The sequence below is a fragment of the Chionomys nivalis genome, chromosome 21, assembly GCF_950005125.1.
Source record: "Chionomys nivalis chromosome 21, mChiNiv1.1, whole genome shotgun sequence".
Lineage (NCBI taxonomy): Eukaryota > Metazoa > Chordata > Mammalia > Rodentia > Cricetidae > Chionomys > Chionomys nivalis.
Window position 1 is genome coordinate 19260084 of NC_080106.1, and position 25866 is coordinate 19285949.

Sequence of the window (25866 nt, forward strand, 5' to 3'; positions counted from 1 at the left end):
CCTGCCTCAGACAAGGTGTGAGGTGAGGACTGACACCCGGGATTGTCCTCTGACCTTCGCACATTGCAGTGGCACGTGCTGGCCCTTACGGGCACACGTGCATGCTCTCCCACTCTCACACACAAGACAAGAGAAAAACCCACCTGTAACAGATAAATTAAATGTGAATAGACGAATGCTTCCTGCTAATTTTGTAAGATGGGTTGTTACTTTATTTTCCATCTCCCATTTACAGCAAAGCTAACCTGCAAGTGGAAGTCTGTACAGAGTTAGCAGGATGCATCTGCGAAGTTACCCCTCACCTCTGCTTAGGTCCAAACATAGCTCCCCATTCCACGGTGCCCTGCTTTCATCATCACGGCCATGTGTTTCTTTTCCCTGTAGGCTTTGCAAGTCATGGACCGCTACGTGATCCAGACAAATGACAGTGCCAGCCTGCCTTCAGTTCTGGATGTACATGTCAATATTGGTGGGAGAAGCTCGGTGCAGGGAAAAATAAAAGGCAGGAAGGCCAGATGGAACGTAAGGCCCTCCGACATGTCCAATAACACTTTTAATCCCATCCGGGCCATCGTGGACAACATGAAGGTGAAGCCCAATCCAAACAAAACTGTGATCTCGCTGTCAATTGGTGAGTTTGGTCCGCTTGATGGAGGGTTGGCATTGCCCATCCTCTTGGGCTGTCGGGAAGAGAGGAGAGGAGACCCAAACACGGGGATATAAACTCTAGTGGCTCTTTTGCTTTCCTCTTCTATGAACAGGTGACCCTACTGTGTTTGGGAACCTGCCTACAGATCCTGAAGTTACCCAAGCCATGAAAGATGCCCTGGACTCAGGGAAATACAATGGCTATGCCCCATCCATTGGTAAGCTTGCCCAGAGACAACCCTGGTAGCTTCAAAATCTGTAGTGCTTTCTCTTGTTTTGTTCTGGTTTTGATCATTGCTACATAATACAGTCTGACCTCAAACTAGTGATCCTCCTGCCTTAGCTGTTCAAGAACTTGGGTTATAGGCATGTGCTACCATGATTGGCTTTTAAACTTATTTGTGTGTGTGTGTCTCATGCATAGAGACAGAGAGAAACAGAGGGGACAGAAGGGAGAGAGAGAGAGAGAGAGAGAGAGAGAGAGAGAGAGAGAGAGAGAGAGAGAGGGAGAGCGGCAATGGTGTGTGTTAGTCAGAGAATTATGGGAATTGGTTTTCTATTTCCATCATGTGTGTCCTAAGGCTTGAACTTATGGTTGCCAAACTTGGCAACAAGTTCCTTTGCCTACTGAGCCCTCTCACCGGCCCACTTTCATGATTTTTAAACAGGATTCCACCTATAGTAATTGCCTCTGATTTCCTGATCCATGATTCTGAAGAGCCCAAGATGAAACAGCCCTTTAGATTTAGAGAAGGCCCCCACGGTGGATTCTTAAATGCAGCTACTGAGGTCTAATTTCTTTCATGATTTCGTCTGCTTGCTGGAATCTCCCCATTAGGTGTTCAAACACTGTCATTCCTCAAGCAGTTCTGCCCATCTTTACCACGAAGGCCCGAGTGAGTCTGGCTCGCACTCAGTCCTCTGGGCTCTACGTTTATTTATACTTGACCCCTATAAATAGCTCCTTTGTTTCTTTGTGGGTTGAAGCTATGCTTTCATCCCAACCTTGATCTCTTTGACATGCATTTTTAAGCGTGTAAGAGGGGACATAAAAAAGAATGGCTATTACGTTGGGGACAGGACTTATTCCTAAGAGCAGGACACTTTCCCATTTAGGGAAACTCCACCTGTCCAAATGTCTCTTCTAAAGATTTTGGTAAAATAAATAATTTCTCAACTTTCTTTGCACGATGTGTGTCTTCCCCTGGGTGTGGTATACACTGAACCATTCCTATATGCAGAATGAGAAAACAGCAACGTAGTTTTATACTGCTATCAGATTCAAAGCTTTTCCAAGAGGAATCAGGGACAGGGCTATTATTATTATTATTATTGACAGAGTTTCTCTGTGTAGTTCTGGCTGTCCTGGAACTCACTCCATAGACCAGGTTGGCCTCGAACTTGAACTGAGAGAGATCTGTCTGCCTCTGCCTCCTGAGTGTTGGGATTAAAGGTGTGCCCCACCACTGCACAGCTAAGACATGCTTTTAGGTGGATTACTTACATATTAGAAAGTCGCACAAAAAACAATCAAATTCAAGACTCAAAATTAGGTCACAAAAATATTATAATGAAGGCTAGTGAGATGTCTTAGTGGGTAAAAGTGCTCGCTGCTAAGCCTAATGATCTGAGTTCAATCCCCGGAACCCACATAACAGAAGGAAAGAACTGACTCCACAGAGTTGTCCTCCGACTGCCACACATGTGCTGTGATATGTGCACACCCCACACTACACAAATAAATACTTTTATTATCCAAAGTAATTGAGCTTGGAAGCTGGAATCAAACCTTCATCTGAAAAGTGTTCATAGGGTCTGAGCATTGCCCAGTGAAGGAGCGGAGCTGATGGTGCACTCTAGGAATATGCTCTCCCTGGAGACCATCTATTTTCCTATTTTCCATTAATAAAGTAGAAAATGTTGATCAATGTCACTTGAAAGAATCATTGGTGTGTCTTAAAGTAAAGAAGATGAATACAGTTTGTATCTTTGCTAACTTGTCTTCTGGAAAGCAATTTTGTAAAACATTATATAATAGGTTTGAAACTGCCAATACATTAAGCCTGCAAGCCACATTGGGAATGTTTTAGAAGAGAACTCTTGTACAAAGATACTATATATAAGATAAAACACTGAAATTGGATCATATGCATTGAAACTGTTGGTGGCATTTTTTTTTTTAAATAAACCTCATATAAAGGGACCAGGAATAATTTAAACCCTTATTTTACAGCACCATAAAATGCAATCATAGTAGGCAAGATTGTGTATTTTATGGTTTGTGAACTGCTTCTTGTCGTCATACATTTGAACTTTTCTTAATGCTGCCACATATAAAGTTAATTCCCTGTACATATGGTGACTGGGCACACAGAATAAACTGGCCCTAAGCAAGGACAGGAAGCAGCTGGAAGCAGTGTTTGGGGCACGCCTGTCACTCAGGGGTGGGAAACCACCAGCTTCCTCTCCCCTGTCTTGTTTCAGGCTACCTGTCCAGTCGGGAGGAGGTCGCTTCCTATTATCACTGTGCTGAGGCTCCCCTGGAAGCTAAGGTGAGCCGGGATACCAGCCTCAAGGCCACGGAACGCAAGCAGACTCCTTGTTTCCATCCCACAAGGAATGGTGATTTGAGCGGAGCTGAGGAGAACCACCCTTTAACAAACTGAGAACTTCATATATCAGTAATTGTGATTAATGTCACCACAGTGTAAGAGGTGTCTCCTACCACTGATGAAGTATTGTCACTGAGTCTCAAAGGACCCCCAAATCATCCTAGACTTTATTTCCCTCAGAAGATCATTGAGAAACTATTCAAAAATAGCAAATAACTTAATTTCAAAGAATGTGTTTAAGTATGTATCTTCCTTCACTCATTTTAGGGCACTGAGAGAGAACGCTAGGGGTCTCATGGCAACCGAGTCCCTGTCAGTGCCAGCTTTAGGTGATGCCCAATAAGAGGACTGTCTACTTCTTCATCAAAGAGATGTCTTTTATCTGGGTTAAGAGAAAAGTCAGGCTTCAAGTCTGCCATCAAAAGTAAATAAATAACTTGGTGAAAAGTAGTCCAAGGTCAATCGAAGATCTCCCTTGAAAGTTGGTTGACTCATAGCCAGCTTGTTCTTTTTAAAGAGATTTGTTTACTTTTTTAAGTGGCCATCATTTTCAACAACATTTAGAGATAGATAAGAGATGGGTATTAGGAAGACCGACACATGCATATGATAGATGATAGATAGATGATATAGATAGATTTGGTTTGGGCTCAGCACAACCTTTCCTATTTTCTTGACACTTTTTGAAGTAAGTTAATCATTGCTTCCAAGTCCACCCTTCTCCTTTCTTTGCAGGATGTCATTCTGACAAGTGGCTGCAGTCAGGCTATTGAGCTCTGTTTAGCTGTGTTGGCCAATCCAGGACAAAACATCCTTATTCCGAGACCTGGATTTTCCCTCTATAGGACTTTGGCTGAATCTATGGGAATTGAGGTCAAGCTCTACAATCTGCTGGTAATCAACTTTTGACTTTTTAAAATGTTTATTTTATCTTGAATGTATGAGAATTTTGTCTGTTTGGCACTTGTGCGCCTGCCGGAAGAGGGGGTTAAAGCCCCTAGAACTGAAGCTCCAAATAGCTGTGAGCCATCATGCGGGTGCTGGGAATTGAACCTGGGTCCTTTGCAAGCACAGCAAGTACTCTTAACCCTTGAGTCATCTCTCCAGGCTCTGACTTTTAATTTTTGACTCAAGTGCTCAGTTGCTACCCTGTAAAAAAAGAAATGATTCAAAGGCAGAGTTTATTCTTTTAAAAATTATGCTTATTTATTTTGTATGTATGTTTGTGTACGTGCATGGAGCAGTGAGCTTGGTGTACACACGTGTAGAGGTCTAAGGACACATTTCAGGAGTCAGTTCTTTCCTTCCAGCACGTGGGGAGTGGGGATGGAACTCAGGTGATCAGGCTTAGTGGCATTTACCGGCTAAGCCATCTCGCTGGCCTCTTACTCTAGTCTTTATACTAAACCCTTGGGTAGAGTATTCCACCTAAATTGTTCAGAAACACCCTAGTTTCACTCTTTTTTTTTTTCACAGCCTGAGAAGTCTTGGGAAATTGACCTAAAACAACTGGAATCTCTGATTGATGACAAGACAGCTTGTCTCGTTGTCAACAACCCCTCAAATCCCTGTGGTTCCGTGTTCAGTAAGAGGCATCTTCAGAAGATACTGGCAGGTAAGCGCCAAAGGCCCCGGCGTGGGGGACGAAGTGAGAGCAGAATCCTTTAGCTGTTCTCCTGAGCCTGGGATGGAGGTGGAGAAATGCCAGCCCCAGCTCTAGTCAATGGCATGTCATGGACACCAGGGCTAGTTTAAAAGGGGGAAATGAGAAATACAGGGTGCACATCCCTAATCCCCAAATGACAAGCATTCCATTTTGGTGCATTTGGCATTTTCAGATTAGAAACGTTCAAATGGCAAGTCTGTATAAATATGCCAAATCCCTCTTTTTAAAACCAGAAACAAAAACAAACAAACAGCCCCCCTCCCCCCGACAAATCATCATAATAAAACACTCAAATCTCAAACCTCCATCCCAGGCATCTTGGTTAAGAGGCCGTTCACCGGTATTTGCCTTCGCTACCTCCATGTGGAAGAGAGAGTCTGAAATACATAGTTAAATGGCAGAGTTAGGCTAACATCCTGGAAGAATGCCGGATGTATTTAGCGCCTAAAAAGATGGTCAGACCCATGTGCTCAGAATGCAGACCCCAGAGGCCTAGGTATGAAGAAATGATGAGATCATTCAAACTGAAAACGATTCCAGCATGATTTATTTATTTATTTTTTTAATTTTCAGTGGCTGAAAGGCAATGTGTCCCCATCTTAGCTGATGAGATCTACGGTGACATGGTAAGTCCAGGGTGGGTTATAACACTATAGGAGTGCCAGTACAATTTTGTTTGATGGGGCATCTAGAGCTAGCTAATGAAATCTTTTGAAGTTCTTCACAGCCCTCTCTTCAAATGCACAGACCACGTCTCCTTAGCTCATTCGTTGTTTGCTTATTTAATTCAAAGAACTGGGGAACCCTAAAGTTCTTGGGATTTACTCGAATATAGATGCCAAATTGCTAGGATATAAAGGTATTTGTAGATTTCTTGTTTATAGATGCATATTTGTAAGAGTTGATGGGGGGTGGTCCTCAAAATGTAAGCCATGCCTACGCCATGCTTGAGTCTGGTCCAATTCCCTGCATCAGAAATTTTAAAAACGGTGCAGATGAAGAGGGAGGACTGCTGTATTACCAACTGGGGAGTATTATTCTAGAGTGCCTTGGAAATGTTACATATGACAAATGTGCTGTGTGGCCTTTTAATCCATCCCAAAGTCTGAGTTCTACAACATAGTTTGGCTCAAAAATGTTAGATATTGGATTATTTTATTTATTTATTTATTTATTACCTTTTATTTTTAAATCTATAACTCCACCAGCACTAATTCCACAGTGCCGATTTTCAGAAGTTGCACACACTATTCGACTAGCGTCTCTGTACTCATGCTGGGTTTCCTTTAATCCAGACCATGTGGGATCCACTCATGCCTGAGGGTGGGAAGGGGCCTGACGAACCTTTTCTCTGTCCCTCGGTGTCGAAGGAGGGGAATGGAAGGCTCAAGGTCCAGAACATTCAAGAGCCCCTCTTTTTCTCAGGTGTTTTCCAATGGCAAATACGAACCCCTGGCCACCCTCAGCACCAATGTCCCCATCCTGTCCTGTGGTGGGTTGGCCAAGCGCTGGCTGGTTCCTGGCTGGAGGTTGGGCTGGATCCTCATCCATGATCGAAGAGACATTTTTGGCAACGAGGTGAGAGCAATACGGTAAAATGGCGTGAGTAATTTCGTGTTTGTGTTTGGTTTGAACACTCAGTGTTGCGGAGGTAGGGTTTCCTCCTTCTCCTGACAGTATTGCTCACAGTGCCTGGGAACGTGATGAATGTTCCTCATCCAAACCCAGTATCACAAATTTGGGTCTCTGGGTCTGTGAAGAAATTTCATCGGCCTCCAATGTTAAGACTCTGGAAGGGTAGACATTCACCATAGTGAAAACACTATTGCTCATGTGTTATAAATCCTATTTATGTTTTATCTTCATGACACCCTTTGAGACCATTTTACAGTCAAGAAAAGCAGGGTGCAGAGAAGTTACAACATCTGCCCACAGTCACATGCAAGTTTGTGACAGAGTAGGTGTAATGTAAGAGGGTCCCTAAGGACCCTCCCTTCTAGAGATTAAAATCCTAACAGAAAGGTCAGAATAGAGTCACCACACAGGGGTGTTTTAGAAGGGCTAAATCATTGTTTCCTGGGGATTCTAGATTCGAGATGGGCTGGTGAAGCTGAGTCAGAGGATCCTGGGGCCGTGCACCATTGTCCAGGGGGCCCTGAAGAGTATCCTTCAGCGGACCCCTCAAGAGTTCTACCACGACACTTTGAGTTTCCTTAAGGTAAAACGGCAGCTGGGAGCCTTCCACTTGAGGAATTCGGGAGCCAGAGAACACATCAGTGGAACAAGGAATAATCTTCCCTAATTTCCATTCCAATGTGGGGCTTCAATGTCATTTTCCATAGGCACATTCTTCTCACTTCCTGTAATTTACTCTGTCTTGCTAAGAACTTGAAGTGAGGGGGTTTTGGTCTTGTTACCTCTTTGTGCCTTCAATGAAGGCTCTACCTTCAATGATGATTTTATTTCTTTAAAAAAATAGCTTTATTACACAAAAATTTACATGTAAAAGTCATGCTTTTCTTTTACTTAAAATTTGATCCTTGATTTTTTTCTTTCTGCTCCTTCTTGTAGTCCAATGCAGAACTCTGCTATGGCGCATTGGCTGCCATTCCTGGACTCCAGCCAGTTCGCCCTTCTGGAGCCATGTACCTTATGGTAAGTGTGTGGTGTGTGTGTGTGTGTGTGTGGTGTGTGCGTGCATGTGTGTATGTGTGTGTGTTGAGTTGTGTGTGGTGTGTATTGAGTTGTGTGTGTGGTATAGTGTGTGTCTGTATGTGTGTGTTGAGTTGTATGTGTGTGTTGTGTGTGTGTGTTGAGTTGTGTGTGTGTTGTGTGTATGTAGAGAAGTGATAAAGCACAGGAGACCGGCTTGGCAGGATTGTCATGGGTGGCCAAGCAGGGCATGCCTCCATCTACAAAGGCAATGAGTTAGAAACCGGTCCTCATCATTTGAGGAATAATTGCCTTGTTATGAATTATCCCAGTGCTTTGATTTAACCCATGTTCACAAAACTCTCCCAACAACCAGTACAGCCACCATCTCATGCATAGATAAAGGGCATGCTTTGTGTTTCATCGCTGAGAGTGATGTTGGTTCCTTCAGAGACAGGGGGATCACATAGGGATTTTGTAGCTCGGGGATGCTAAATGTCCTGTAATTGATGGGGTTGACCCTACAAAGTAAAAAATTACTTGATCCTAAGGCTAACTTTACCTCTTTTGAGAAAAGAAAAATGGCATTTCTTTTTCTATCTTTATTTATCAACATCCAGGAAGGAACCCTCCGATAAACTCCAATATGAACACAAACATGCCCTCTCCTCCCAGCTAGGAACTCCTGAGTTCTGAGAGGTGATGTTCTTAGTTATGGGCAGGAGAGCTCCCAGACAGCTTGCAAGGAGCCCCTGCTCTCATTTCTGGCACAGGAAACTGGCCTGTGTTCCTCTGGTGACACGCTGGTCTCTCCGCTCTCATTGGTACAGGTTGGAATTGAGATGGAACATTTCCCAGAGTTTGAGAATGATGTGCAGTTCACAGAACGGTTATTTGCAGAGCAGTCTGTCCACTGCCTCCCAGCGACGGTGAGTGCCGTGTCTCCGGACCCCGGAGGTCTTCCTGAGCTATGTTTTAGCCTAACCTGCTCTTCCATGCCAAGTGTTCTCATTTGATAAGATTTCATCATTATCCTCCCCGTAACAGGAAGATAAGTCGGAAACACTACTGTGGGTGGGAGGAGAACAGTTTATTTCAAGACGAAGTCACTCGGTGGCTGACTCGGCAATCCAGGCATGGGGGTGGAGCAAACTGACTCCCCTGATGTAACGGGTCTTGCAGACTAGAGGCCTGGCTACGCTAGGGTGAGCCTGATTTAGTTGCCCTGGAGATAACAAGTCCTTGTTTTCGCAGTGCTTCGAGTACCCAAATTTTTTCCGAGTTGTCATCACGGTCCCCGAGGTGATGATGCTGGAGGCTTGTAGCCGGATCCAGGAGTTCTGTGAACAGCACTACCACTGTGCTGAGGGCAGCCAGGAGGAGTGTGACAAATGACGTGTGCCCTCACGCATCCTCCTGAAGACGTGCGCCCTCACGCATCCTCCTGAAGACGTGCGCCCTCACGCATCTTCCTGAAGACGTGTGCCCTCATGCATCCTGAAGACGTGGGCCCTCACGCATCCTCCTGAAGATGGGTCCCATCCAAAGAGGGCTGCACTGGGCTGTTCCCCTTCAGGGAGTTAGGTGTCCATCCAGTCACATCCTACACACACCCGGAACCCCAAATTCTTCCCTCACTCGACTCTGCTGGAGGGACCCAGTTCATTCCACGCCCCCCCCCCTCCCCCTCAGTTTTATAGCTTCCTTATCCTGAGAGCACCGGGCAAGCAGGTTTACCAGAAAGAAGGTGGGACAAGAAAAGTGAGAGGTCAGGATGGGAGAACCAGGATGATTCTCACGCTGTCAGGAGCATCCTCTCCACCGGGGTCCCAGGTCACCTCTGGGGCTGCCTCATTTCAGACTCACCTTGCACTCTTTGCTGTAGAGCTACACTGGGAGGAATGTGAATTCAGTTAATTGTCTCCTTAGCACATTAGCAAACTATTTAAAGGGTCCTTGGCAGAATTTTTTTTTTTAGAATTATTTTGCGGTGCCAATAAATGCCTGCTTCCTAACTGATCGGCTTCCTAAGTTTAGATTCACTTGCATCAGGTTTTCTCAAAAGCAGGAAGACACCTCACTGTGGGAGAAAGAAGGGGTGACAGCGCTTGCCGGAGACACTGCTGTGTGCAGGCTGGCACCCGCCTCGGAGCCTTCTTGTAAAGGCATTGTCACTTCTGCTGTCATGTGAATATTGATTTATTAATATTTGTTATATTATCTTTTCATATATTTTCTAAGAAACATTTATATTATTAGATCTTTTATTTTGTCAAGGGCATAAATTATTATTTTCTTTTTTAAAATAAATTTTATCAAGTATGCGTCTCTGTGACATGTTTTCTCTGGGGGGGTGGGGTTCCCGTCCCAGGGATGAGTCCAGTCTGTTACCTGTTGGATGTCTGTAGTAGGCATTTCCTCATTGCTGGAACTAAACACCTGACCTAAGCCGCTCAAGGCGTGGAGGGTTTATTCTGCTTCTCGGTTCCAGCGGGTTGCAGTCTGTCCTGGGGGCAGGGCGGTGGTGAGAGAGGAAGGCTTGCTGTGCTCAGTTCGATTTCTCCTTTTGATTCATTCCAGGGCCCCGGCCCACGGAATGCTGCTGTATTAGGATGCATGTTTCCACTCAGCTAACCTGTACCCTATAAAATCCCTCGCAGGCATGCCCATGCGCTTTTCTCCCGTGTTATTGCAGACTGCGTTAAATTGGTCATCAATACCAACCATTCTACGGTCATCTATTTCTTTGTAGACATACTGATTCTGGAAGTTACAAACATATCTTCATTTACAAACAAACATTTCATAGGTCTTTGACACCAAACGCCTGTGTATCCTTGCCGGATCCTCAGGCCACTCAGTGGGGAACAACTTGGAGTGAGTCTCACTTGACCTGCCAGTGAGAGGCGCTGGATCTTTTGGATCTTTCAGCACTGTCTGCAAATGCTATCAGGTGCCGTTACCTATTTACAAGTTTTCTTCAACATCTCTGCTAGAGAAGTCGTGGGGGGGGGGGGAAATCTTGCAAGGCTGGCCTGGGGCCATGTTAGACTATTACGGCCTGGAGATAGCTTACCAAGGCAAGTAAGAGTCCTAATTAGAAGAGAGACTTAGGAACTCAACCAGCTACACCCAAAGGATTATCTTTACAAAATATAAGCACCAACCCTCTCCCCAACCTATGTTTCAGTTCAGTGAACTCCCAGAAAATTTATGTCTTAATTTTTCCCTATCAAACCCAAGATGAAGGGACATACGACGACATTGGTTTTCTGTATGCCACCACTGTGGACATCTTTTTTCTTTTTTTAACTTTATGTGCATTGGTGTGAAGGTGTCAGATCTCGTGGAACTGTATTTTCAGACAGCTGTGAGCTGCCATGCGGGTGCTGGGAATTGAACCCAGGTCCTCTGGAAGAGCAGTCAGTGCTCTTAACCGCTGAGCCATCTCTCCAGCCCCCACTGTGGACATCTTCCAAAAATGTCTGGCTCCTCTTTTCCTGTCTCCTGTCCCCAAAGAAATAAACAGGAAGATGGTGCTTTACACAAGATATTTAGTTTCCCCAGCATAGATGGTTCCACCCAGCGCTACTCACAGAATTCTGCCCAGACCCTGCAGTCCCAGTTTCTTTGGTCTACATGTTGTTAAATGAACCAGATGAACAGTCAGGCATCTTGAGGGGGAAATGACGGGGGATGTTGCTCAATGGTACAGCCCTTGGCGAGTAGGTGCAGGACCCTGGGTTCATCCCCCCCATTGTGATGGGGGAAAGATGGGGGTGGTGGTGAGGGATGTATGCACATTGGACAAATGTCAAATGACACATACAAACATTCGGTGTTTCATACAAAGGCCCTGGCCTTCAACCGCTCAGTTTCTTCTCTGGTGGGGAAATGAGTATTTAGTGGTCCACACTTGAGAATTATTCGGAGCAGATGTAAGTGGCTGCATGTGCTTAGGTAGGCAGAAGTTCCCCTTTAAAAACCAAATGACTTCACTTTCGTTCTGAGCTCTGTCTAGGTCAAAGGAGGGTTGACACATCTGAAGTATTGCTCACGGCCCCAGCGTCTCTAAAAACCCTCCCCCGTCCCCAAGCTTAACATTCTGGAAAGATGCTTTTATGCCTAGTAGTGTCCAATAGTCTCCGAAATCACAGTCTGGGTAAGAGGGTGGGGACAAGGGCTGAAAGTTGTGGCTTCACCTCTGCCAGTTGGACAGGCCCGGACCAGGATGAGGCGGAACAAAGTGATCCAAACTTCATCTTCGTTCTCAACTCCCCAGCCTGGAAAACTCAATGCGCAGGCGCAGATGGATGGCCCTAGGGGGCGGGGCTAAAGGCCACTGTAGGTGATTTGGGAGCAAGCTTTGAGAGTAGCTCTGGTTTTTCTCCCTTCTGTTCGCACCTTCAGTTTGAACTTGACCCCGCTGCCCAGTGTGATATTCTCTTCCTCTTGTATGCTTTCAGGTTTCAAGAACTTGACAAATCATCCCTGGGCATCAAAAACATTGGTGAGCGTTTCCAGCTCCAGGCCAGTCCCACCAGATGTGAAGCAGAGTGGGAGGTCTGCTGGTGTCAAAAGTGTAGACCTTTGGAACGTTTCTTCTAAGAATGGCGCCCTTCACTGTCCTGCGCATCCTGCTGGAAAAATGAATTCACTCCAACGGGCTTGTCAGAGATGAAACTGGACAGCCGTGTGTTGTCTTCCACCTTCCATGAACTCCCCACACCAATGGGAAGATTAGACGAGTAGCATGGCTGCATTTTTTGGTTTTAAAAGTCATCATTGTGGTGAGTGTCGGATGGTCCTGAGCTTGTAGGTAAGTGGGCCGGATGTGGTTAAGCCGGTTAAGAGGGTGTGGAGGACTCAGACAATGACGAGCAGGCAAGGAGAGGCCAGATCTAAGGGGAAGACTGCACATGGAGACAGGTAGGAATGGGAGGTGCTGATGGTGGCTCAGAGGTTCCTAGCGTGGGCAAGCAGAGAACACACGGCTGTCAGTTCTCTCTTTCTACCGTGCAGGTCCCAGGGGTCAAACGCAAGTCAACAGAGCATGGCAGCAAGCATTGTCACCTGCTGAGCCATCTCACTGGCCCACTTCACTTTAGTGTTTTAAGACAGAGGGTGTCTTAAACACTGTGACATGAACACAAGACATGAAGACATGACACAAAACCGGCGCATATGACGAGAGACTCTCTCAGTAGAGGCATCAGCGCCACCAGATAGTCCTGCGGGCAAGTTTGTGGGCATTTTTCTTTCTTTAAAGGGTTTTTTTTTTAAGATTTATTTTATTTTATGCATTTGAATGTCTTGCCTGCATGTATGTAAGGGTGCCATGTGCATGTCTGCAAGAGGGTCTTGGATCCCCTGGAACTAGAGTGACAGATAGCTGTGAGCCACCCTATTGATTGAATTGAACCAGGGTTGCTTTGTTTGTTTGTTTTTTAATACAGGTCTCTCTATCTAGCTATGGCTGCCTTGGAACTCTCTCTGTAGCCCAGGATGGCCTTGAACTCACAGAGATCCATGTGTCTCCCAAGTGCTGGATTAACGCGCTCTTGATTGCTGAGCCATCTCTTAAGATTGATGTGAGAGGGGCTAGCCCACTGTGGTGGTATCACCCCTGTGCAGGTGGTCCTGCCATGGAGGTAGAAGAAAGCCCGATAAATTCCTTTCTCCCCAGGTTGCTTTTGGTCCTCACAGCAACAGAAAACCAACTAGGACCCAGAATCTCTGACTGGGCCTGGTACTCACTGAATTAGGTAGACTGGCTGGCCACTGGGTCTGATTTTTTACATGGGTGCTGGGGGTCCCAACTCAGGGCTGGCTTTCCCTCACTCTTATCTTGCACCATGCACCTGCTGCCCCTTAGAACGTCCTTACTGTAAGGCCATGCTTCCTCCTACCTCGACTGGCCTGGGGCTCACTCTCCCCTCTGTCTATATCACTAATTCTTATTTACTCTCCGAAGTGCAATTCAGGGAAACCTGCTGCTGCCCCCTCTGCCTTAGCCAGCTTCCTTTTCCTCATTGCTTTTCATCTCATTTTGGAATTGTAAATATTGGGCTGGTTCCAGGATTTAATGAGCATCTCTCTTGGTGTGTAGACTCTGTGCCCGGAGACTGTTTGCTTACCATTGTCTCCTAGTGTTTCGTGTTGAATAAATGAATGACTGTTGATGCCATGACAATAGTAAGGGGCTCCTTCACCACCACAGCCACAGCTGCATCCTGGGGACACTGTGGATCCCAGATCTGCCTCTTGCTTCCTGGGGATGTTGCAGAGGAAGGAGCATCCAGCGGATTGCACAGCCACTGGCTGCAGAGAGACTTGGGCCTGCTGTGCTGCTGCTGTTGCTGCCCAACTGTGACTCTTAGGCAAGACCCTTTTCCTCTTTGGATTTCAATTTCTTGATCTCTGATAGCAGATCCACTCTTACCTCTTTAGAGATTTGGTTTGGAGCTGGAGAAATGCTCAGCAGTTATAAACACATGTTTGCAGAGTGCCTGAGCTTGGTCACAAGCATCCACTCAGGTAGAGTGGCACATGACTTCCCCTAGCCCTAACTCCAGAAGATCTGATGATGCCCATGGCTTCTGTGGACACCTCCACACGTAAACACATGCCTACACACTGACATAACTTAAAAAAATCTTAAAAAGAGATTATTCCCCACAGTTAGTGTATTTTAGTACTATTTATGGATATCAATGAATATATTATTTATCAAATTGTCGAATTATCTCCACAGTAATTCTCTCTGTGTGGTGTGTGTTTGTATGTATGAGGGTGTACTGTGTGTGTGGGTGCACGTGTGTGTGTGCATATGTGGAAGTTGAAGGTCAGCTTTGGGTGTTCCTCCTCATAGACCCCCCACCTTGGTTCTGACAGGATCTGTCACTGGCTAGAGTTTGCCAATTAGGAAGTGCTAACAGGCCAGCAAGTCCCTGGGGTCCACTGCCTCTGCCTCCCAGTGCTGGCATTCCAAGTGAGTAGTACCGCACTCAGCAGTTTTACATGAGTGCTGGGGACCAAACACAGGTCCTCACGCTTATGCAGCAAGCGCCTTGCCCACGGAGCAGCCTCCACAGTCCCACAATAGCTTTTTAAGCCTTTCTTTTTGAATCTAGCATCTGGTTCACCCTTTATATTTGTATATCGTATATCCTTAGTCTCTCTTGAGTTATAAAATTCAACTGACTTTTTTTTTTTGATTTTTATTGAGCTCTACATTTTTCTCTGCTCCCCTCCCTGCATCTCCCCTCCTCCCTTCAGCCCTTCCCCCCAAGGTCCCCATGCTCCCAATTTACTACTTCCCATGTAAGTCTCTCTTAGAGTCCTCATTGTTGTCTAAGTTCTCTGGGATTGTGATTTGTGGGCTGGTTTTCTTTGTTTTATGTTTAAAAACCACCTATGAGTGAGTACATGTGATAATTGTCTTTCTGTATCTGGGTTACCTCACTCAAAATAATGTTTTCTCGCTCCATCCATTTTCCTGCAAAATTCAAGATATCGTTATTTTTTTCTGCTGTGCAGTACTCCATCATGTAAATGTACCACATTGTCCTTATCCATTCTTTTGATCGAGGAGCATTTAGGTTGTTTCCAGGTTCTGGCTATGACAAACAAAGCTGCTATGAACATAGTTGAGCACATGTCCTTGTGGCACGATTGAGCATCCTTTGGATATATACCCAAAAGTGGTATTACTGGGTCTTGAGGAAGGTTGTTTCCTAATTTTCTGAGAAATCGCCACACTGACATCCAAAGGGGTTGTACCACCTTGCATTCCCACCAGCAATGCAGGAGTGTTCCCTTTACCCCACAACCTCTCCAGCATAAGTTGTCATCAGTGTTTTTGATCTTGGTCATTCTTATAGGTGTAAGATGGAATCTCGGAGTTGTTTTGATTTGCATTTCTCTGATGACTAAGGATGTTGAACGTTTCCTTAAGTGTCTTTCAGCCATTTTAGATTCCTCTGTCGAGAGTTCTCTAATTAGGTCTGTAATCCATTTTTTTTTTATTGGATTATTTGTTCTTTTGGTGACCAATTTTTTGAGTTCTTTGTATATTTTGGAGATCAGACCTCTGTCTGATGTGGGGTTAGTGAAGATCTTTTCCCATTCTGTAGGCTGTCATTTTGTCTTGTTGACCGTGTCCTTTGCCTTACAGAAGCTTTTTGGTTTCAGCAGGTCCCATTTATTAATTGTTTCTCTCAGTGTCTGTGCTATTGGGGTTATATTTAGGAATTGGTCTCCTGTGCCAATGTGCCAATGTGAAAGTGTATTTCCCACTTTCTCTTCTATAAGGTTCAGTGTGGCTGGCTTTATTTTGAGGTCCTTGATCCATTTGGACTTGAGTTTTGTGCATGGTGATAGATATGGATCTATTTTCATTCTTCTACATGTTAATATCCAGTTATGCCAGCACCATTTGTTAAATATGCTTTCTTTTTTCCATTTGATTTTTTTTGCTTCTTTGTCAAAAATCATGTGTTCAAAGGTGTGTGGATTAATATCTGGGTCTTCTATTCAGTTCCATTGGTCCTCCTGTCTGTTCTTATGCCAATACCAGGCTGTTTTCAGTATTGTAGCTCTGTATTAGAGTTTGAAGTCAGGGATGGTGATGTCTCCAGAAGTTCTTTTATTGTACAGGATTGTTTTGGCTATTCTGGGTTTTTTGCTTTTCCATATGAAGTTGAGTATTGTTCTTTCGAAGTCTATGAAGAATTTTGCTTGGATTTTGATGGGCATTGCATTGAATCAACTGACTTTTAAAATCCTTTTCTCTCCACCTTCTTTTGTGTTGGGATTGAACCTACAGACTTGTATACCCTGAGCAGGAACTTAGGGTACAACTGAGTGACATCCCTAGTTCTCCTTTTTACTTTATAGATTGAGAGGGAGTGTTATTGATTACCTTGGCTGAGTCTTAACTCAGTCTTAACTTTGGGCTTGCAATTCTTAAGCCTCAGCCCCTCCCCAAGTCAAGGCAGCTAGGTTTCAGGTCTGCTTCACCGGGTCAGGCTCCCCTTTTGTCTTTCACGGTGTTGACAGTTTTGAAGAGTCCAGGCTAGTCTCCTGTCCCAGGTTCCATAGCTAACTGTTGTCCTTGTTGAGATATTTGGAATATTTTTGACAAGAAGCCTACAGTGACAGCATGTACTTCCTAATGCATCCACCAGGGGGCACAAGTACCAGCATTCCCATATTGATGTTGCTAAATTAAATCCCTTGGCTAAGATGCAATTATGAGGGGAGAATCCAATGATGGATTGCAGGTTCATAAACCCCTCTTGCCCATTTCTATTCAGTGTTGGTTCTGGAGCAGACACACAGCCCTCCCCCTTCCTGATGGTCAGGGTCTTATGCATCCTAGCAACTGCTCTGCCATACCACTGAGCTGGAGACCAACTCACCACAACATTCCTGACTTTGTCCTTCACCCTCTCTATGCAGAGCTCCATGGATTGGAAGCCAGCATGATATACTTTGCGAGTTCCAGGCCAGCCAGGAATACGTATGCTTGTGGTCTGCTTGTCTGTGTTGTACGGTGTGTGTTGGTGTCTGTTGAAGCCGGAAGCCACCACCAGAAGCCCTGGAGGCTGACTTACGGGTGGTTGTGAGCTGCCATGTGATTACTGGGAGCTGATCTGGGCTCTTCTGAAAGAGCAACAGCGCTCTTAACCACGGAGCCATCGCTCCTGCTCCTCCATCTTATTTTTTCAATTTGACAAGGCTAACTGGCCAGCAAGTCCAGGGAATCCCCCTGTCTTAGTAACAGTAGCCTTGGGGTCAGGCATATGTTGTGCTCACACCTTTACAGGGTGCTGTGGATCTCAGCGCAGGTCCTCAAGCTTATATAGCAAGCACCGTACCAACTGAGCATCCCCCGGGTCCTTCTATTGCTTCTGACAATATCTGGGGGCATGAACAGCACTGGGTTTTCTTTTAAATAAGTTATTTTAGGGAGAGCTGCTAAGCCCCCTGTTCTTAAGGCCTCTCCATCTCATGGAACAGAATCTTCCACTATGCCAGAGTAGAGTCCTCTTAGGAAGGGCTGCGCTGGCCTTGGAGCACAAGGGAACTCTGGAGTGCAGACACGATGCAGACAGGAGGAGCCCCTGCTCTTTCCATCTTGCTTCTCCTGGTGTGGATCCTAGGAGTGACCAGGTAGAAGCATCTGGAACCCAACATTCTTGGCCTTTTCTGGGTAAGCAGGGTTTCTAATCCAGAACTGGGACCTGGTTTTTGGAAGGGAGGCTTTTATTTCCCACATTGTTTTATTTTATTTTTATTTCTGAGACAGTTTTAATATGTGGCCAAGGTTAATCTTGAAGTCACCATCCTCTTGCTTCTGACTCCTGACCATGAGGTTACAGGAGCTTGCCACCACGTTTGACTTCCCGCGTCATTTTGTACTCAAATGGAATCAAAGGACCTCCCAGGGCAAGGCACAGCTTGACAAACACCTGCAGTTTTACACAGTGTGGAGTAACTTAGAGTAGGGCCCATTTTTATGTCAATGGGGGAGCAAGAAAACAAAACAACAACCAGGCTGGAAAATTTCTGTTCAATTTGGGGAAAAAAAAAAAAACCCAAATCAAAAAAAACCCCAAAAAACAAAAAACAAGTTTGCAAGCGGTGGCCAGGGAGTTTTTGGAAGCATGTAGGAGCACTTGGGTAGTTTTGCATTTTCAGAAAACTTGAGAATTGTCAGCCCTTTGGGCTGCAAGACCATCATTAAAAACATTAGTCAACCCAAGTGTTTGAATCTCCACGTGGGGAACACACCCCCACCTACTTGACCCACGGTGTTTTAAGCCATTAGCTTTAAGATCCAGTTTCCTTTATTTCTATCAAACAGGAAGTGAGTGAAGTGTTGGCTCTTTGTTATCTGGATCCTTAAACATGTTGCTGTATGTTTCAGAATGGAAGTTTCTATTATTGATTAAATGTGTTTCCCCTCCCCTAAACGTTCTATGAAGAATAAGCCTTTTGGGCATGACTTAACTGAAATCAGATTCAGAAGAGCAATCGTTCTAGAGATGCCCCCCCCGCCCCCATTAATGGCTTTATTTTGTTTATTTTATTTTAATCTTTGAGACAAGGTCTTAATACGTAGCCTCAGTTAGCTACTGTGCTTATATCTCGTGAGCACATAAGCAAGTATTTGCTAATTGCTTGGTACGGGTCAGGAACTGTGCCGGGTGTAGATATATCAGAGTCGATAAGATAATCCCTCAGCACTCCTGTGACCTGGGTAGTTTTACGACAGAGCAACACTTGCTGTGACGGTGGGAAGCTGACTGCGATGGCATCCAGCGAGAACTTAGTGGGTGTGGTGGTTAATATTGTCACCCTGACGGGTCTAGAGTCACGCAGTAGTCACGCAGGAGACAAGGTTCTGGGCATGTGTGTGAGGGGTGTGAAGATTAGGTTAGGATTACTGACATTAGGTTAATTGAAGTGGGAAGAGCCATTTTAACTGTGGGCAGCACCGTTCTGTGGCGTACGTGCGTGCGTGCATGTGCGTGCATGCGTGTGTGTGTGTGTGTGTGTGTCCTGCACTGACTCGTGAAGAAGTAAACTGAGCAATGAAGCACTGCCATCCACTGCTGTCTGCTCCTTGACCAGACACAAGGTGACCCCTGCCTCCCAGTCTATCGCTGTGCCCTCCTCTGCTCTGAAGGATGTACTCTCAAACTGTGACCCGGAATGAACCTTTCCATCCTCAAATTGCTTTAGTCAGACCTTTTAGTCACAGCCACGAGGACAGTAACTGATAGAGAGGGCCAAGCCAGAGAAACCCTAGAGGGACTTCCCTTGGGGCCAAAGGAAGATAATGATTTAAACGCCACAGACGTTGGTGTTGGAACAGAGGGGCTGGTTCCACGTGGGAGAAAGGATGCGCTACGCCACGCGGAGGATGGTGCCTGTGTAGTACAAACAGCGTGGTCCAAAACAGAAGGAAGATGCTCGTGTGTACTGGGAGAGCCACGGATTTAAGAGCAAGGAGCAGAACCTAAGGGGGAATGAGGCGGCACCCACAGGATAAGCTGTGAGGCTTTCTAACTAACTATACTGTGGGATTTGGATTCTCTGAACTTTTCTTCCCCCCTACAGCGTAGTTATTGGATTGTACAAACCCAGGGCTATGGGAGTCTGGGTCAGGGATGTATATGTGTAAGTCATCTACAATTTGCGGCCCAGGGGAGGTAAATAGCAGGTTCCCAATGAAAAAGGGAGAGACTTTATGCCTGCGCCTAAGGACTCCAACATTTAGTAGCTAGGAAAAGGGGACATAACACGGAAGGCAGAGAGGAAGCAGAGGCCGGAGAGGTGTCTAGAGCGGGGGTTAAGGAGGAAGTGGGAGAGATGTTCCAGGAGACGGGAGGAGAGGTAAGCGCCGGAATGCGTGGACTAGAGCGCCGGAACAGCAACAGCGCGGAACTGGATTTTCGGGCCAGTGAGGGCTGGTTCAGGGGAAGGCAGGTGGTGGTGATCCAGACTGTAGTGGGCTAAGGAGCAAGCAGAAGCGAATGGCTATGGATACTGCTTAAGGACACTGTGGTCCAGCAGGCGAGGAGAGGGCTAGTCTGTAGATATGAAAAGGGGCGGTTCCGGTTCTCCCCAGAAGGGAGAGCACTGTGGGCACGGAACCAAAGGGGAGATTTAGCTGAAGAGAATCCGAGTTTTAGAGAAAAGGAGTAAACTTGAAAACCAGACAGTTCTTCAGAAGGTGGGAGGGTTAGGATTGCTTCTCTAAGCGTGGGACTAGCCTTAGAAGGGAGGGGGAAGGAACACTCAGCTGTTTGGCGTGGGGGAGTGGAAGGGGTTCATTAGCCCAAGGTTTCTCTTTGGGGAAGAAGGGGAGGTGCAGTGTAGTCTCAAGAGGGCTGGGAGGGTTTTGAGGAGCAGGGGAAGGGATTCCGACCCCCTGAGGCAGACTGTTATAGATGGCACAGGAAGGCAGCTGTCTTAGCAAGTGATTTTTCCTCACTGGGCACTTGCTGGCTTGGGGATGTGAGCAGGCAAGGAGAAGGCAGTGTGAGAGGCCCATCCAGGCATTCAGCATTCCCAAGCCTGGCCTTTCTCAAAACACTCTCCTGACAGATTGAGTATTGAGAAAATGAAATCTTCCTCAGTCAAATGTGTTTGGGCAACCCTTTATATCTGTGTGTATGTGCGTGTGTGTCTATATGTGTATATATATATACATATATATGTATATATATATATTCTTTTTGTAACTTACAAATGGACATAGTTGAGGTTCTCACAGAGGAAGTCCAGTTAAATTTAAATTTCAAATTTTCAGGTTAATTATTTCTAGATTGTTCTCGTTTGTCCCCCCTCCCACCCCCTCTCACCTATAAAGTTCTTACCGTTTGGTTCCCTCCCTGCAATTCAGTCCCTGGTAAAAGAACAGAGGTCTTTGTTGTGCTCCATTCAGTGTTTGTCTTCCTCACAGTTGCTCCTCATAGCCGAATTGATAGAGTGAGGCAGGGACAAGCCTTTCTGGAGCGAGCCTGGGTTTCACCAAGGGTAGCTCCAAGGACCCACGGCACCTACTGCTTCCTGTTGTAAATTAAAACACAAACAGTAAGCCAGCTTCCTTATGGTCCTCTCAGGTGAAAACTGGTGTGGCAGCCGGGTCACTGACCACCCGTGAGGGTTAGAGTTCTGCTTGGTAGAACCTAGGAAGAGTCAGTATCTATTACATGCATATGTGTGTGATATGTGTACGTCTGTGTGTGCATGCTTGCAAGTATATGTGTGTATGTGTGTGCATGCCCATGTGTATGTGTGCACGTGTACATGTGTATGCATGTGGACGTCAGGGCTTGTCATTATTCTAAGTCACCAATAATCAACATTTTCATAGTTTGTTTTTTTTTTTTTTTTCCAGTTTAAAATTGCTCCCAGTCTTCATGCTGTAACTGAGAGATGCAGATGCAGAGATCCACAGTCAAGCACTGGACCAAGACCCGGGAGTCCAGTTGACAAGAGGGAGAAGGGATTGTATGAGCCAGGGTGAGGTCAAGATAATAATGGGAAAATCCACAGAGACAGCTGACCTGAGCTAATGGGAGCTCACGGACTTTGGACCAAAAGCTCGGGAGCCTGCATGGGACTGACCTAGGCCCTCTGCGTGTGGATGACAGTTGTGTAGCTTGGTCTGACTGTAGGGATCGGGACCTGTCTCTGGCACTTGAGCTGGGTTTTTGGAACCGATTTTCTATGCTGGGCAGCCTTAATGCAGGGGAGCGAGCTTGGTCCTGCCTCAATGTGATATGCCATCTTCATTGACTCCCATGGGAGGCCTGCCCCTTTCTGAATGGAGGAGTGGATGGGGCCCAGGATAGATGGGAGGAAGGGGAGGGAATAGGAAGAGAGGAAGGAGAGGAAACTGTGATTGGCTTGTAAAATAAATGAAAAAATTAATAAGAAAATCAAATTGCTCTCATTTGTGGGTTTATCTCATCACATTTGGCTGATGCTGACTAGGGAATACCGTCTCGGCAGACGACAAATGAAAGGAAAAGAGACAGATGGGGAAGGATCCAGCAGGATTAAGGGTAGTGGAGAAAGCATACACTGTCCGTGGTGGTGCTTGGCTGTCACAGCCAAGGGAATGGAAGTGGGTTCTAGGAAGGGAGCAGGAAACTTAGAAATGACAGTCGCTTGTGTCCTCCAAGGGGCAACAGAACATGGCAGATACATGAGTCTGAGATACAAGCATTTGATGGGCCAGCAAGATGACTCAGCAAATAAGCGGGCTTGCCGTCAAACCCGGCAATTAATCCCTAGGGTCCACGTGGTGGAAGGAGAGAACCAAATGACTCCCCCACAAGTTGCCTCCCAACTTCCGCATGTATTCGGTGGCATGTGTGCACCCACACACACTCATCTGTCTGCCCACACAGCCATACACACACAAATAAATAAGGAGATGTAAAATCATTTTTTAAAAGTCAAACTGTTGAAGGTTGCTGAGAATGTCAGTGAAGGGCGCGGGTGACACCGGGAATAAACCAAACAGAAACACAGGAGCAGGAGCCCAGGTCCTGTGAGTCCCGAGAGTCCTCTGACGCCCAGGCCTGAGTCCCGTGTCCTCAGCATGTCTGATGATTTTCCTGGCCCACCTGCTTCTGCCTTCATTGGTCCTGCTGGTTTTACTCAATGCTCTAAGTGACCACATTGTGGCCTCTAAGGCGTTTCCTCTTCTGGTCTCGGCTGCCTGAATTAATAATGTCACGAGCTGCAGGTTAGGTAGGGTCCAGAGCTACCTGTGAATGGAGGGTCCCAGTCTGCCTGTCTGCTGACACCTCTGTCTTGAACTCCTTTCTCCTCACGTCTCACGACACAGCTCTGTACTTTAAATGCAGAAAACTGATCCTTTGAGAATTCCATACATACATGCAACATATTTTGATCATATTCATCCCCTACCCCCAATTCCTTGTTCTCTACATTTCTCCCTCCCTCCCTCCCTCCCTCCCTCCCTCCCTCCCTCCCTCCCTCCCTCCCTCCCTCCCTCCCTCCCTTTTGTTTTTCAAGACAGGGTTTTGCTGTGTAGCTCTGGTTGTCTTCAAACTCTCTCTGTAGCGAACTCAGAGATCCACTTGCCTCTGCCTCTCAAGTGCTGGTATTAAAAGTGTACACCACTATCCCCAGCTTTGTTTTGTCTTTTTAATAACTCACTTAGTCCCAAATTAATGATATCCAAAGGTTCATTGGCATGAAGCCCTCAAATAGGACATGATTAACTTCTCAGGAACCATAGTCCAGAAGGAATCCGACTGTCCTCTCCTGACCTACCCTACCACCCTTCTGAGGTGACTAGGAAAGGTTGGAAGCCTCGGGTCTGGCCCGTCTTCAGTCTAGACTTGCAGGTTGGCAGCTCATTCATCTGGACAGGAGTGAAGAGATCAAAAGAAACCCACGTGGAGGACGATTTCTCCATGGCTGCATGTTCCGTTGGACCAGATGGTTCTCTACTCTGGGAAGCTTCCCTGTCCCCTGCTTCCTGTGTCCCACTGATGCCCACAGCACCCCAACCTAAGTGTGACAGCTCCAAATCCCCCAGAGAAAAATGCGTAATCACGGAATGCCAATCAAATAATGCTAAAACACTTCTTGTTGTGAGCTACTGTTGTATAAAACCCAGGGAACCACGATCAGTGTCCTCCATGTGATTGGCAATGCCGGGAAGGGATGCTGATATGGCAATTAGCCTGGCTCAGCAAGGGCCCATTATTGTTCAAGCTGCCTGTGCTGTGCCAGTCTCACCGACACCAGTCACAGCTAACACCTGTAAGAGCTCAGTAAGGATGCCCTGTGCCAGCAGTGATGCAGTTAACGCTGCCCACCCTGTGCTAATGAATGCAAACACGGAGACACAAGGAAACCCAGCCGGCAGTGGCAGAGCCACCAGGCAGTACAATTCCACGGGTCTATTGTCCTCCCTGCCGCACTTGTACTCTATCTTGCATGAGACCGTCATTACTGAAAGCATAATAGCCCTCAGAGATGCTTTTTGGTATTGTCTATGCTGGCTTGGGCATTTGCCAAGGGTGTTGTCAGGGTGTCTGTTCCCAGATCTCTGCATGGCATGCCCCTCCCTATTTCCAGGAAGACTCTCCCTCGAATGACCCTTAGACTTCTGCACTCTCCTCATTCCCTGACCACGTGCCCTGCACTCACGCCGACCTAGCTACTGTTTGTCCCCACATGGTCTCAGCACCAAGATCCAGGACATCCCTCGGCCTATGGTAGTGCTTGTTACATGAATAGAATGAATGAATGAAGACAGAGTTAGCGGAATGCTACAGCCAGGCTCAGGCTCTTGGGAGCTACTTTTTTGCAGTACTATGGAGGGCCAGAGACATTTGTGAGAAGAGTTACAATCCTGTGACTGTCTGCCAGCAGGAGGGCTGGCACTGGGCTCTCCTGAATAATGCCTGCCAGATTTATTGCTAAGTGGCCCATGTCATTCATACATACTCATTTAACAAATTCTACTTTCCCAGCCTATGAAAGTAATTCAATAGAATTATGATAATATACATGCAGAGATTATGTTTAGGACTAGGCGTAACCCATCATATAGTAACTTTTAAGCTATAACTTGAAAAGATATTACAGATTGACACCAGTTCAGATTCTGTATAAAAATCACCATAAACTGATTCTACCATTATATAGCCACTATTCACAAGGTGAAAATAAAACAGTTTTAATTAAACTTTGTTAAAATGTTAGCAATTGCTGTCATTACATACAAAGTAAAACCGCACAGGAATTATAGGTAGAAATGCCATTAAATTCTAGTTGAAGTCCCCTATTGCTTTACACCTTATTTTTTAATTAATTTATTAGGCATATAGGTGTTTCGCCTGCATGTAAGTTTGTGTACCATATGCATGCCTTGGAGGCCAGAAGAGGGTATTGGATCCCTTGGGACTGGAGTTTCAGATGGTCGTGGGACATCGTGTGGGTGCTAGGAATTGAACCCAGGTCCCCCAGAAGAGTACCCAGTTCTCCTAATCATTTCTCTCCAGCCCCTGCGCTTTATTTTTGGAGATGAGAGAGGTCTCTAATTTTGAGATGAGGTCTCTGATTAAACCTGGAGTTCATACATTTGGTCAGGTTAGGTGGTCAATGAGCTTCAGAAATCTACAGTTCCCTTCTGCACAGCAATGCTGTGAGTATAGATGCCCAGTGTTTTACCATGGGTTCTGAGCCTGTGAACTCAGGTCCTTGTGGTGTGGGAAGTCCTTCTGTGTATGTGTTGCTTTTATTGGTTAATGAATAAAGAAACTGCTTCGACCTGTGATAGGGTAGAGTAGAGCTAGGCGGGGAAAACTAAACTGAATGCTGGGAGAAAGAAGGCAGAGTCAGGGAGAAGCCATGTAGCCCTGCCAGAGACAGATGCCAGATGGAACCTTGCCAGTAAGTCACAGCCATGTGGTGATACATAGATTAATAGAAATGGGTTAAATTAAGATGTAAGAGCTAGCCACTAAGAAGCTAGAGTTAATAGGCCAAGCAATGATTTAATTAATACAGTGTTTGGTTTGGCAGCCGGGAACGAACAAGCGGATTCCTACAACATCCTCATGCATGTGTGGCAGGAAATTTACCAACTACGCCATCTCTCCAGCCCCAGGTCCTAAGCTCTTGAGGAGTTCTGGAAGTTACTTGGATTTGGATGTTAGAATAAGTTTGCTCCTTTGAAGCGGCATAGAAATTAATGTCAACCAACTCTGCTAGCAAAGG

General features: G+C 45.9%; 1 protein-coding gene across 1 annotated transcript; it reads left to right on the forward strand.

Moving 5' to 3' along the window:
- The first annotated feature begins 396 nt into the window (after positions 1-396).
- On the forward strand, positions 397-9027 carry Tat (tyrosine aminotransferase). Its single transcript, XM_057754100.1, has 11 exons — positions 397-631; positions 762-866; positions 3133-3200; positions 3996-4154; positions 4737-4875; positions 5500-5552; positions 6352-6504; positions 7016-7144; positions 7498-7581; positions 8409-8507; positions 8833-9027. The coding sequence occupies exons 1-11, from the start codon at positions 397-399 to the stop codon at positions 8971-8973; spliced, it is 1365 nt and encodes a 454-aa protein (XP_057610083.1). The 3' UTR covers positions 8974-9027.
- Positions 9028-25866: the final 16839 nt, after the last annotated feature.